The 13,737-nt window shown below is 38.5% G+C and overlaps 2 protein-coding genes across 2 annotated transcripts; both read right to left on the bottom strand.

Annotated features, from left to right (window-relative positions):
- Nucleotides 1-5,486: 5,486 nt before the first annotated feature.
- On the bottom strand, nucleotides 5,487-8,973 carry LOC113109452 (asialoglycoprotein receptor 1-like). The gene is made up of 4 exons (XM_026273020.1): nucleotides 8,838-8,973; nucleotides 6,444-6,857; nucleotides 6,182-6,327; nucleotides 5,487-5,714 (listed from the first exon to the last, which is right to left on the bottom strand). The coding sequence occupies exons 1-4, from the start codon at nucleotides 8,971-8,973 to the stop codon at nucleotides 5,610-5,612; spliced, it is 801 nt and encodes a 266-aa protein (XP_026128805.1). The 3' UTR covers nucleotides 5,487-5,609.
- A 2,438-nt stretch (nucleotides 8,974-11,411) lies between these two features.
- LOC113110403 (apelin receptor B-like) lies at nucleotides 11,412-13,474 on the bottom strand. The gene has a single exon (XM_026274598.1). It carries the CDS (start codon nucleotides 13,371-13,373, stop codon nucleotides 12,294-12,296), a length of 1,080 nt encoding a protein of 359 aa, XP_026130383.1. The 5' UTR covers nucleotides 13,374-13,474; the 3' UTR covers nucleotides 11,412-12,293.
- Between the last annotated feature and the right edge of the window lie 263 nt (nucleotides 13,475-13,737).

The following is a 13,737-nucleotide window of genomic DNA, read 5'->3' as shown; positions in this document are numbered from 1 at the left end:
TTTCAAAGCTCTTTTACAAGCTCAGACGCCTGTAATAGATGTTCCTATAGTGTCAAGTTGAAGAAGGTTCATCAGGGAACATTTGTGGTTGTCTCATATTTCCTTCTACTAGCTGTGCCTTTGCTGTTTTGGGTCATGTAAAAGAATTAAGTATAAAGCACAGACTTTGCAACATCATTAAAATGTTCCGTTCTCATTTTCAGCACTGGCCAAATTGGAATCAAGAATAAGACACGTTTATGAACTTGTGAGCAACATACACATGATGTCAGATTGTGATCAATATCTACTTTTGAGGTAAAAGCCATTGGCCTGTTTACTGAAATATTAGTTAGAAACCGTGAGAACGGATGCAGAAGATGCACTGACCACAAACCACATACACATACACAATTTCATGTTTTATTGCCATGCACGGGGACACATTCTTAATCATTAAACAGAATCCTGTTTCAATGGACATTAAACTCTGATTCCAGACATTTCAAACGCGACTAGTTTTCAAGTAAACTATATAAATGTACTGAAACCAAGATCAAGTGTAAAACTAACAAACCACAAACTGGTAAGTAGGCCTAAGTGATTTGATGCACTATTTTTATTTTTTTTTTATCTAAAAATGCACAGAGTTTTCTGTAAGGGGTAGGTTGAGGTGTAGGGTTGGTGTGGATAGAAAATACAACAAAGTCCCTGGTAACAACGTGTGTCTTGACACTTTACGTTTAGTTTAGATCTACTGCCCCCAGGTGACACATTTAGATAATACAATTGACTTAAAACTCAAAATGTGTTTAATATGCAAGTAAACTCTTTCTCCAGTTCTCAATTTTATAATTCATTTGTGACTTATTCCTGTGATGTTTCATCAGACTTTTCAGAATCCTTACTCCAGTCTTCATTCTAATATACTGATTTTTTGACTCATTGTCAATGTTTTAAACAGATGCTGCTTAATATTTTGTGGAAACTGTGATGCAATTATTAAGTGATTCTTTGATGGATAGGAATTTAAAATAACATCATTTATTTGAAAAAGAGATTGTAACAATATAGAAGTATTTTCTGACACTTTTTAACAATTTAATGTGTCCTTGCTGAACAAAATCATTCATTTCTATCAAAACAAAGATTTTCTATTTCAATTTATCTTTTATTTAAGTTTCTTAGTTTAATGATCAGTTCACAAACCAATTATACATACTATTATGAACCCTGAAAATAACAGAAACAACACTGAAATTAACATATTATACACACACACACACACACACACACAAACAAACAAACTGGTATTCCTATCATTATGGGGACATTCCTTAGGTGTAATAGTTTTTCTACTGTACAAACTGTATTTTCTATCCCCTTACCCTCACTCTAAAACTTACAAAGTTTCCACTCAAATTTAGTTTTCTCATGGGAATGAAATATGTCCCCACAAGGTCAAAATGTTCTGGTATTACTAAACTTAATGTAGAGAACCTACATTATGATTACATCATGTAAGGAATACCAGGTACACACACACACACACACACACACACAGACAGACATATTAAGTGTGTCATTGCTTTTAGACAATGTGGCATTCTAGTTCTGACAGACAGGTAATGTTTTCCCATTAAGGATATAATGTAGCTCAGCCTCATTTGATTTACTGCATACCATTTAAGATGTGCCTGTGTGAGCCTCTGTGATCAGGAGTGAGCTGTCAGCTCAGCTCGCCTGAATGCCTGCAGCTGAACCGGCTGTGGGTTCAGCTGATGACAGGGAAGTCATTTAGCTCTGTGACAGGCCTGAGAGAGGGAGAGCTTGAGACGGCTCTAAAACCAGCGCTCACAATGGAGAGAATAGAGGCGCTCATGAAGGGATGCTTTGTGCATCAGGGAGGATGAGTCCTCCTGGTCTCACACCCATAGATCCGGTGCGATCGCATCATGCATAACGCCGATGTGCCTCTACAACCCACTATATTCAGTCTTTAGTCTCGCTTCTCATGCAGGATGAACCTCAGGTGTCTGAAAATGGTACTTACACTCCATAATAAAGCTTCTAAAATGGGTTTTTGCAGACCTTTCAGTCAACACTTCTTAAAATGTGAAGAAAATTTTAACCGTTTACTATAAAGAACCTTTTGTGCAATGGAAAGATTCCATGGATGTCAAAGGTTCTTCATGGAAGCATCCATGCCTGTAAAGAACCTAAAAGTGATGATCTTCGTCCTGATTCTACAGTTCGGAAACTCCTTTGCTCCTGGCGCACACTCTCTGTGACCTCGAGTTCAATCATAAAGTGTTAAGGAAGTGTGGCTTGCTTTGTCAGACAATCTGCATTTTTGAGCTAACAGTCCCTAGGGGCCTGAAGACACAGTGAGGGTCCTGAACCCCGACATGATGTAGTTGAAAGACAGGATTTCCCTGGACAGGAACCTTTCCCTCGTCGAACCCCGACCTTCTCTGGCCCTGTGACCCCTGTCCTGTGCACTAGAGCCCTTCTTCACACTGGAGGAGGCACGGGAGGCATGAACCAGGGCAGGAAGCCACAAGTCTTCCCCAAGCTCCTTAGGGGTCATCCCTAGTTTCCTTTCTACTGTAGCCATCGCTGGCGTGTTTCTCGAGCCGCCCTCTCGTCCCATTGTTCTGGCCTAGTAAAGCCACACACGTTTCCTCAAGAGTTATTTTTGCCTGACTTACTCTGTTGCCTTGATTTCTAATGCATTGTGTCTCCACTGGGTCTTTCCCTTTTTTTTTCTAAAGGTGCGGTCACAATGTAGCTTGATGAGATTTTGTTGATGAAATCATCTCAGTAGGAATCCACATGAACAGAGTTTTGCATGAGGGTGAAAAGTTCCCGATAGATATTTCGCTCATTTGGTCAAGTGAATTTGCTAAGCTAACAAACGAAAGCTACTTGGCTGAAAGTGATTTCTTTGTGATCTGTGCTTCATACATCATTACACTATTGACCACAGACCTGTTTTTTGCAAACTGATATTTTGCTAACTGCAACTCGAGGGTGGAGGTTTCCATTAGGTTTTTTATTCCAGAACATCACACTCACCACTTCTATACCATTTTGTAATAAAATGAGTTTCACTGCCTTGATGTAAGGCTTTGGAGCTGAGTGAGGCCTGAGTGTTTTTGAGCTCTCGTAGGATTAATTCAACTCTTTTCCTGTGTTCACAACTGACCTGGGCAGTTACAAAACAGCTGCAGTCAAAACAAAGCCTCGTTGACCAAGCTTCATTGACATCTACTGCAATAGCTTTACTCTGCTACAATATCAGCAGCCCATATGAATACTTAAACATGGTTTTAATGCATGTTGCATGCAGTCATTAGGGTGTGGCAGTTTGCATAGGTGTGGTTAAAGTTTGTGGCCATCAGGAACATTTACACTTACAAATTCATTCATTTAGGCTTTTATACAAAGTGGCTTCTAATTGGGAATTCTACAACATAAATGAGAACTACTAAAACATTTAAATCACTGCAAATTTACAAACTTGGTGTTGTTAAACTAAGTAGCCTGACCTGCACCTATCCAAAAAAGTAACAGCATATCAATTCTATGAGGGCTGCAAGCACTGTGATTGGTCTGCTAGTACCCCTCCCTCCATATGTACTTGAGTTTTGTGTGGGTGTGTTGCATTGTAATATATTTTAATACAAAAAAAAAAAAGCAAAGAACAAGTTTCTTAACATTTGTTATAAAATGTGCATCACTTTGTTGTCTGCGACAAACCTTGTTGAGATTGAGAGAATGTCCTCTTCTGCTGTTCCATTGTCATCTCTTTTTTTGATCTGTTCTTTGATATTTATTTGCTGCCATCACGGCTGATGCTTCTTTGAGAAGCTGCTTCTTCTTCAGCTTTTGTTGTGGTCTGCGGGTTACACAAGCAACATGCCCGAGGACCCTGCAGGGTAGCGGTTTGCATGTGTACTGTGTGTTGACGTCGACAATTATGCAGAAGTAAAAATGAAAACCGACACACATCCTACAGTGTAGAGGCCATGGTGTATGTCTGATGCAGAAGTATAAATCAGCCTTAAGCTGATTGATGATGTTGTGTTGAATTGCAGACTGTCTGGCATATCAAATGATTTAGCCTTCTTTAGATTGTGTTGAAAATTGTGTTATTTCATTTAGGTCAATCTGTCAGAAAGGCAAATTGAGTTTTTTTTCCGGGTACTATCTGACTGAAATGACAGGAAGAGCGTGTTACTGCCATAGTAGTTATAAGAAAATCTAAATGATTGGGCCCATTGAGGTTAGGTGTATTAGGAAGTCAAGTGGGCCCAGCACCGAGCCTTGATGTACAACTGTGGTTAGCTGATGTGACTTAAATAAAGCAAGCAAGCACTTGATGCAAAACATGTATTTTAGTTAGACTGTTAAATGTGGACAGACAGCACATGCTATAGAGTTATCGACAGATCAATTCTATTACATCAAAACAATCATGTTTGTTTTCCTTCTTGTCGCAGGACTTGTAAGTTCCCATTGGAGCAGAAATGTCATGTTGTGATGTTTATTAATTAGAGAGTGTATTGTGTATGAAATGGCTCATCTCCTTTAAAGTCTGGTGTTTTGTTTTTCAAGAGGCCGTTAGCTTAGTGCTATGCTGTGTTAATGAAACATTAGTTAACTCAAGAGTTCAGTTGATAGTGTTGCTCACACCTATTTCTGCAGCAAGATATGTGATTAACAGATTCAATTACAGGACATAAAAAAACTTTTACCTTTAACATACTGATGAAATATGTATTTTATATATTTGACAAATATATAACATAAACTTGTGTTTGCCAAAATACATATAATTAAGCTGTTTTTAAGCATCCCTCTTTGTAAAGTAAGTATTTGGGATCTGAGTACCTGATACTGTTGAGTTGACTGTTTTGGAAAAGGAAGTAGGTGAAAGCTTCTGTAATTGAATTGCAGTGTTTAAGAGGCTGAGGCTTTGATGATGAAAGACAAATACACATCAGCAGTGATCCATCTATCACTAGAGTCAAAGAGCAGAATGAGGGACCATCAGTCTGTCTGCTGGCTTTGATTGCTGTTGATATGACCAGCAGGGAGGAAAAACTACCTGAAAGACCCTCTTCACAGTAAGACACCAGACCACGTGCATGACCAATATCCAGACACCTTAATGGAGTTGATCTCTATACTAATTTATATATATATATATATATATATATATATATATATATATATATATATATAAAATGCTGTAGGTGATATTTCAAAATCACTTACTGTGCTGTACAATAATACAATTAAAATCACAAATCAAATTGACTGCTTTTCCAGAACATGATGGATTTATTTTACTGCATATACATATTTATTTTATGTAATGAGCTATTTTAAAATGCTTTTCTTGCAGATCCATTTTTTATTATATTCACATTTATCATCTACCCAACCTGATGAAGTAGTCATAGCACAGTATGAACCTTGTGAATGCTGATGACGAGAACTCCAGTACCTGAAACAACAGTGAAGCAGATCATCATTCATTCGGTTCATTCAGTTCTGAATACTATATGATACTGACTGTACAGAAGGTTTCAGGCTTATGATGAGTTAAATTCATTGATCTCTCACCCATTTGTCATTATGGTGCCACTAATCCATTTCCATTTCCCCTCCACCTTTCCCAAACCAATCCAAAAGTGATCAGAAACAGCAATCTTTTGTAAAAAATCCTGTTTTGGAAGAGTAGAAATGTATATAATCCATGAACATCTCAAATTTTTAAAACCAACCATTACTGCTGGTTTCGTCTGGTTTCTCCCAAGGTTTTTTCTCCATTCTGTCTCCGAGTTTTGGTTCCTTGCCACTGTCTCCTCTGGCTCGCTTAGTTGGGGTCACTTAATTTCCAGAGATATCAACTTTATTGCACAGATACTATTTAAACTGAACTGTGCTGGATAATGACATCACTGAATTCAATAATGACCTGCCTTTAACTGAAAATTGAGTGTTTACTGTTGTCCTTTTATATTGTTATACACTATGATTTATATTTAATACTGTAAAGTTGCTTTTACACAATCTGTATTGTTAAAAGCACCATATAAATAAAAGTGACTTGACTAACAGTCCAACTCGTATACATCAACATGTACAAACAACTCAAGTGTCAATGCAAATCTTTTTCTTTATCACTTACTTGTTCCTTTGGACTGTTTATGTTCACCAGATCTGCTCCTCTCTGTTGACAGTCTCTCCTGCTGTCAGTCCAGCTCTTCAACTCAGATGAAATATAATAAAAACTGAAGTTGTAGTAAATCCATTTGAAGGGATCATTTTGCTGATCTGTCAATAGAATAGTTTAGAATTTAGTATTCTCACTTAATGTTGAAGTCAACACTTATTTGAATTAGATGAACATTTTTTTTTTTAAATGATTTTGAGTATGAACACAGAACTACCTTCCAATAGTCCTTGTTGGAGTTCACAGGTCTTTATTATCTGATCTCTTTTTTCTGTCTTATTTTTGTTCTCCATCAGTAAATGTTCTTTCTCTGCTATTAATTTTATATTATTCGTAAATAACTGCTCTCTTTCTTTAGTCAAGTTCTTATTGTGGTTCAGTATCTGCTCATATTTAGAGAGTATTTGCTTGCATTCTTCAGTCCGGTTATTGTTATTGTTCAGTATCTGCTCATATTTTGTAAGTGTCTTCTCTCTTTCTTCACTCAGGTTACTGATCTGAGTTAGTAACTGATTTCTCTCGGTGGTGAAACACACACACAGCACTATTGCAGCAGTCAGCAGAAGAAAACACAGCAGACTCAAACACACTTCAGCTGCTCTTTGCTTTCTGTTCATCACCGAGACACTTCCTGTGGATGACAAACATAAGGTTAAAGAGATAGTTTACCCAAAAAGGACAATTCTGTCATTAATTACTCACTCTCATGTCTTCCAAATCCATTACATTACTGACAGAATTTTCAATTTTTGGTGAACTATACCTTTAAATGTGTTTTCACACTTTACTATTATGACATCAGCAACTTTACTCTTACAGTATTATGCAACCACTTCGGCCAAATTCTTAAATAGATTTATTTTTATTTTTCCCAAAATGGTTACTTTCATGTTCACACCAAATGTTTTTAGCCAGTTCATGTGTTTTAAATACATGTGCAAAAGAGTAAGGGCCAGATTTGGTAACAGCTTTAGCCCACATGCAAACTGTTTGGTGTAAAAAAAAAAACAAAAAAAACAAAACAAAAAAAAAAACAGCTAGCGATGGAAATGCGTGGACACAGGTATTTTTGCAGTTGACCTTATTGCATATGCATTTGTAGGAGTTTCCCTTTCAGACACAAAATTGATATGAGGAGAATATTAAAATGAATCATTCTGTGATTTACTTAGGATTGCAGTAGCCAGTTTGCGACATTATTTAACACCCAACGAAGCATGTCTTAACCCATTTTGCTCCTGTGTTGTTTGTAGATTAGACAAAGCTGACCCACACACAGACCCTATGCTAATTTGTGCTGCTTGCATCAGTCATCACAGAAATGAACTGCAACATCAGTAGATCACCTGCACAACTTTCCACTTCTCTTGTGTTTATACAGCAGTCACAGGCTAATTTTCCGTTTAGTAAATCTGGCCCTAAGTATAGTATTATTGCTTATTTTTGCATTAAAATTGCTTATTTGATTCTCAGTGAAACGATCATATTCTTTCCAAGTTCTAAACATTCTTTCATCATGTGAGCAATCACATGGAAAATGAACCATACAGTTATAAAAATGCCTTTATATTCAACAAATATACAACATGGAATGTTTGCGATGCCTGCTAAATTGGAAAATGGCCTGCTATTGTAATGAAACTGTAATCACAATCTTACACTCTAGCCTGAAAGTCACTAAATATGACTTTACATGTATGAAATGTGAACAAAATTGACATTCAAATTTAATATTTGGATTTCATACATATTAAAACGTTATACATGAATTTTATATGTAATACATTTCTACAAACATATACTGTTTACTTACAAAGGAGAACTGAAATTTTCTACTGTGTGCTACAGTATTCATTTTTAGCAGTAAACGTTTAACTTCTGTTGAAATAGCTAAATATCTAAATAGCTAAAATAAAATTTATATATATATATATATATATATATATATATATATATATATATATATATATATATATATATATATATATATATATATATATATATATATATACACATTTTATTTTAGCTATTTAGATATTTATAATATATATATATTTCCAGGATTAATTGCAGAGGTGAAAGAGACATCTTAACAATTAAAAAAAAAAAGAAAAATAATCTTATTTTGGTGGTATTGGCAAATTTACTGAAACTATGACTAGCCTTCAAAATGTGAATTAAATGTTTTGAATGAGTTATTATTAGATTTTGCAGACATTTGCGACATTTGCACTTTTACACTCTTAAAAATAAGTTTAAAAAGGTACTTTATTGGCATCTCTAGTTAATGAAGATGCTGTAAAGTGACCTGAAAAACTGTAACATCCATGAAATCTTTCTATTCCACTAAAGATTCTTTATAGTGGAAAAAGGTTCTTCAGAATATTAATGGAACCTTTACAATGGACAGAAGGTTCTTTATATTATTTAAATATTTTTCACACTACAGTAGGTGTGAAATATGGTTCTTTGAAGAACCAAAAAATTCTGTCTAGCATTGCTTCCCTTTAGGAGCCTTTATTTTTAAGAGTGAGCAGAATGAGCCAAAACGACAACAAGACATTCTACAATACTTTTGTCTCACTGTTATACAGATAAATGAGATTACTACCTGTGTGTTGAAGTGGTTGTTGTCTGTCTGCGTGAGTACGGAGATCATGATGTCTCTCAGTATCTGCACTGTCATAGATGGCCACCATCATCTCCACTCTTTCTCCTCTGTCCATTTCCACAGTCTGAGTCCGCATGATCACATAGAATTTCAGGTATCTCTGACCTATAAATGTTATATAATATAATGCGTGTACTCTGTCTGGCTTAGGTTGTTTAGGTTGCACTGCTTTGCATTTCATGGAACTCCAATCAAAATGAAAGTGTTTGTGGTCAATGTGTGAATCATGTGACATTAAAGCTGCCAGGACAGGAAATGGGGAGATATAACACGAAACATAGATTTAAGAGGTCAAGCAATCATCATTTTATGTCTTTTCTCTAATGCACAATTTTGTGATTTCTGTACCATTGGTGTCACTCAAAGTGTTTACAGAAATGATTGTTTTCAAACATGTTTCCTCGAACAGTTGCCCCAGTCTTCCACTGGTTAGGAAACTAACTGCTCTGCCACCAAAACTTGATTTATTCCTAAGTCAGCTTCACAAATGCTTCCTTATTCTCTGAATATATCAAAGGGATAGTTCAAGGATGCAACTATCACTAGAGAAAGACTGGAAGGTATTATAGATTACAGGATGGTATTGAGGCCAAAAGCAACGGTTTGAAGTTAAAACGTCTTAAGGATTATTTTTTTTTATTACAAACACACATTGTGAAGCACAATGTCAAGATAAGGAATAAAGAATGTAACTTAGGCAACAAAAAGGTGATCTGAAAGTGTTGAGATTAACTTTTCTAAGTGGAGTGAGTTACAAAAGATTTTTTGATGTTTGATTTCACGTTCCCTTTGTTTGACTTCACACTGTCAGGTGTCCCTCTCCTACCATATTAATGTTTCGCTTGAAAGCACAGGAAGCAGCTCAGTTAACACATGCTACTTCACACCATGAAATTCACATTTATCAGGGAGATTCAATTACTGCTCTAAATCTTTACAGCATCTTTGAAAATGTGCTAGAAATATCGTCCAGATTTTCCTTGAAACCCCAAGGTATAATTTGACACCTGCAGGCAATACTGAGGCCACCATTAGATCTGTGCCCACATACTGCAGCTGTTAAGAGAGGAACATGAAACACGTTTGCAGCAGACACCAGAAACATGCAGCAGCTTTACATGACCCTGTTCTACTGTTGTTCTTCCACTTATACACTCCTTATTGAAGCATTAATCCACACAAGCTCACATTCTGCTGTATTAACATTTAGGAAATATTTCATTCGCTGGGCATCTAAGACAGGCAGCAGTTTCCTGTCTTCTATCACAGCCTTGACAGAAAACAAATAAACAACCCAAAATAAATACAAAGGTGGTCTGTGGCCCACACACACACACACGCTAGCAACTGCACACACAAAACCCACTTGTGCTGTCTCTACGGGCCATTTATATAAAAGAAACACCCTCTATTCTTTCGCCTTTTTTTATTTTAAAGTCCCTCCCACTTGCTTCTGCTTTTTGTTTCCGCTCAACAGACGTGTGTTTTGCCCGCCTCATAATCTCTGTGCTATAGCGTGTTCAGTCTGTCTGCTATTTAATATCTGTTATGTGGTAATCTTCAGATTAGATATAATTCACTTATTTATCAACTGCCCATTAGTGTTTTCTTACACTTGCATTCATTTAGCAGATAGACATTTTATCCAGAGGGATGAATGTAACACAAATAGTGAAATTTCTTTACAAATGAATGATTTTTCCATTTTTTTTAAGTAATGTTTTCATTTTTTTATGCTTTAATTTTTTGATTACTATTACATAAGTGTTAAATATAAGCAGATAAAGTTCTGAACTCATTGTTTTCAACTTTTGTGGTTTAAATTGAATCTTGACACACATACTGGATTTATATCTGATGTTTATGTTATTGATAATAACCACACTCTTTATTATGAAGATATTAGTCCATGCTGAGGACATCAGTCCCACTAATTACCTCAGATTAGCACAGTCTCTCCAACAATGATTATGTCCTGCCCAAAGCTTATTAGGGAGCTTAATCAGTATAGGTTTGTTTAGGGGCTGATGACCCTCCATATGCAGAATAGGCATTACTATTGTTTTCTTTTTTGGCAAAATGCCTAAAAGATGACTCATATATTGAAGTAATTAAATGCACTAAATGAATACAACCAAAATGCAATACTTAAATAAATGGGAAAACCAAATATGTGAAAATATTTCTTGAGATGCTTATTACTTGAAATCTAAGGGGTTAATATTTTAGGTCATAATCTTTTTTTAAACATGCATACTCTCAGTGAATTGCTCCTTAGTGTTGAGTCTGAGTATGCAACATAGAAACAAAACAAAACAAGAAGCGCAAGGAAACCAGCTTTAAACATGCATTTCCTGTCAGTCACTTGCTTTGATTTTGAACTGACTGCGGACAATAAGGGACAAAGCAACGACCCTCATTCCTGTGTTAACAGGAAAACACCACACATGACGGAATGTTACAAACATTCCAGATGAATTCATGAGTTTTAACAGATGAGGCACAAGCGAGAAATTCATTGTACATGTTTTATTCATAGAGTACTGCATAAAAGCATCATACAGCAGTTTTTTTTCACATAAGTTTGTCAAAATAAAAAATTCACTGGCACACATTTCATTAGTTCACACTTACATGCACAGTATCTCATCCGTCGAAGCTGCCACCTATTAATTGGTCGTCCCTTTTCCCCGACAACATTTGTCAACTGCCATCTGTCTGTCTGAGTTCACCCCCCTCCATGTTTTCGTCTCACCCACCTCCCCCCAAAAGTCTTTAATCAAGCTGCAACACTTCTTCTCGAGTAAGGCACCCATCCCTCCCTCCCCTATCCTGACGGTTCAGATAAGACAGACTGGCCACCGTTCTTATCTCTGCCCCTTATGAACAAGTGCTTAAAGGACAAAAAAATAAAATAAACAAGCAACCGAAAAAAAAATACAAGATGGTAAAGAGCACAGTTAAATGCACTAATACAGATTCAGAAGTATAGAGTCCATTAATTGTTCTCGAACCCCTCCGTGGACCACCCAGCACCCTGCAGCTCCATGTAAGTCTATGAAGCTCCAGAGGCAACTAAGAGAAAAGCAGAAAAGCCCTCGCTCATTCTCCCCAACTCTGTCCCACACGTCTGGAGCACAGCTGTCAGTGGGGGTCTGTCTCTGGTCTGCTTGTGGTCTCCAGGACAAACGGACTGCATCAAGTTCTTCAAAACCAGAACGTTCTTCTTTGCAGTTCACAGAGTACCAATGTTTAGTCCCGGGACAAGGAAGCTGGTTCCTGATGTTCCCACAGTCAGATACAAAAGGAAAGTCTGCTTGTCCTCAACAACAATTGAGTTCTTGTGAAGGATGTAACAGTTGTTGACTTGTCTGCATCACCCTTCCACCCACCTCCTCACACCTTGGTAGCCAGCGACTGGGCCTCGGTCTTCTGTGAAGAAAGGGAGCTGGCAGGACTGGCGTGAAGGGCTTTCTTCAGGTTGAGGAGGCAGAGGCACTGGGAGCGGAAGCGGAGGTCGAAGAAGGCGTAGAGAATCGGGTTGAGGCAGCTGTTGACGTACGCCAGACAGGTTGCGTAGGGATGAGCCAGAAGAAGGAGGTTCAGGAAGGTGCAGGAGTCAGGAGCAAGGTTCAGGTACGAAAGAGCATCCATGGTCTTCACGACGTGGAAGGGCATCCAGCAGGCAGCAAACACCACCACCAACGTGGTGATGATCTTGAGCAGGCGCCGTTTGCGCTGGTCCTCCTTGCGCAGGCTGTTGAAGTGACGTGTGACGGTGCAGCCGATGAACCCGTAGCACACCATCATGGCCAGAAGGGGGATCAGAAAGCCGAGAGCGGTGGAGGAGATGCTGAGGCCGGCGATCCAGTAGGTCTCCTGGCCTTGTTTGCTCACCACCAGGCTAAAGTCCATGGCGCAGGAGGTGCGGTTGGTCTCGGCGTCGTACACCGTGGAGCGAAACAGCAGCGTCGGTGCAGCCAGCACACCTGAGAGGATCCAGATGGCGGCCAGCGAGGCCTGCATGTGTCCTCTGGTCCGCAGCTGAGTGCTGGTGAGGGAGTGAACGATGGCCATGTAGCGGTCCAGGCTCAGGCAGGTGAGGCAGAAGACACTGGCGTACATGTTGAGCAACACCACGTAGCTGCTGATCTTGCAGAGGGCCACCCCAAAGGGCCAGTGGTATCCCAGGGCGGTGTACACAGCCCACAGTGGCAGGGTCACCACAAAGGTCAGGTCAGCAAGAGCAAGGTTTCCAATGTAGATGTCCGCAGCTCTCCGTTTGGACTGGGACCTCCACACAGTGAAGATGACCACACCGTTCCCAGTGAGGCCCAGGATGAAGATGAGCATGTAGAGCACAGGAATCAATGAATATGACGGTTCCCACTCGTCAAAATCACACATTGAGTTGTTTAATGTCTCATCGTAGTCATCTTGGCTATAGTCAGCAGTCATGTTGTCGATGGCATTCATTCCTTCAAGGATCTTTCGGTGTTTAAAGTATCTGTGATTTGAATGATCACAGAGAGTCAGCTTGTGATGTGTTCAGGTCAGAATGTGCTTTCAGCTGGACAAACTGTGGCTTTTAAACCCTCAGGATCTCACACTCCCCTCCCTTGGCCATGACCACGCCCCCTGTCCCGGAGACCCCGCCCACTCGAGCTGGGCACTGCAGCTCCTCGGGAAAACCCCAGCGCTCTGGAGAACGAAATATAAAAATAACAAATAAACCCAAATATTTTACAAGCAGAACTGCTGATAAACAGAACTTATATTCAGAACGGGCATCACAGTCGCAAATCACTTATGTAAATAATGCTGCAAAGGTCTTGAAAGA

This window comes from Carassius auratus, chromosome 10 (assembly GCF_003368295.1).
Source record: "Carassius auratus strain Wakin chromosome 10, ASM336829v1, whole genome shotgun sequence".
NCBI lineage: Eukaryota > Metazoa > Chordata > Actinopteri > Cypriniformes > Cyprinidae > Carassius > Carassius auratus.
The sequence above is the reverse complement of the archived record's forward strand: the minus strand, read 5'-3'. Positions and strand labels throughout refer to the sequence as shown.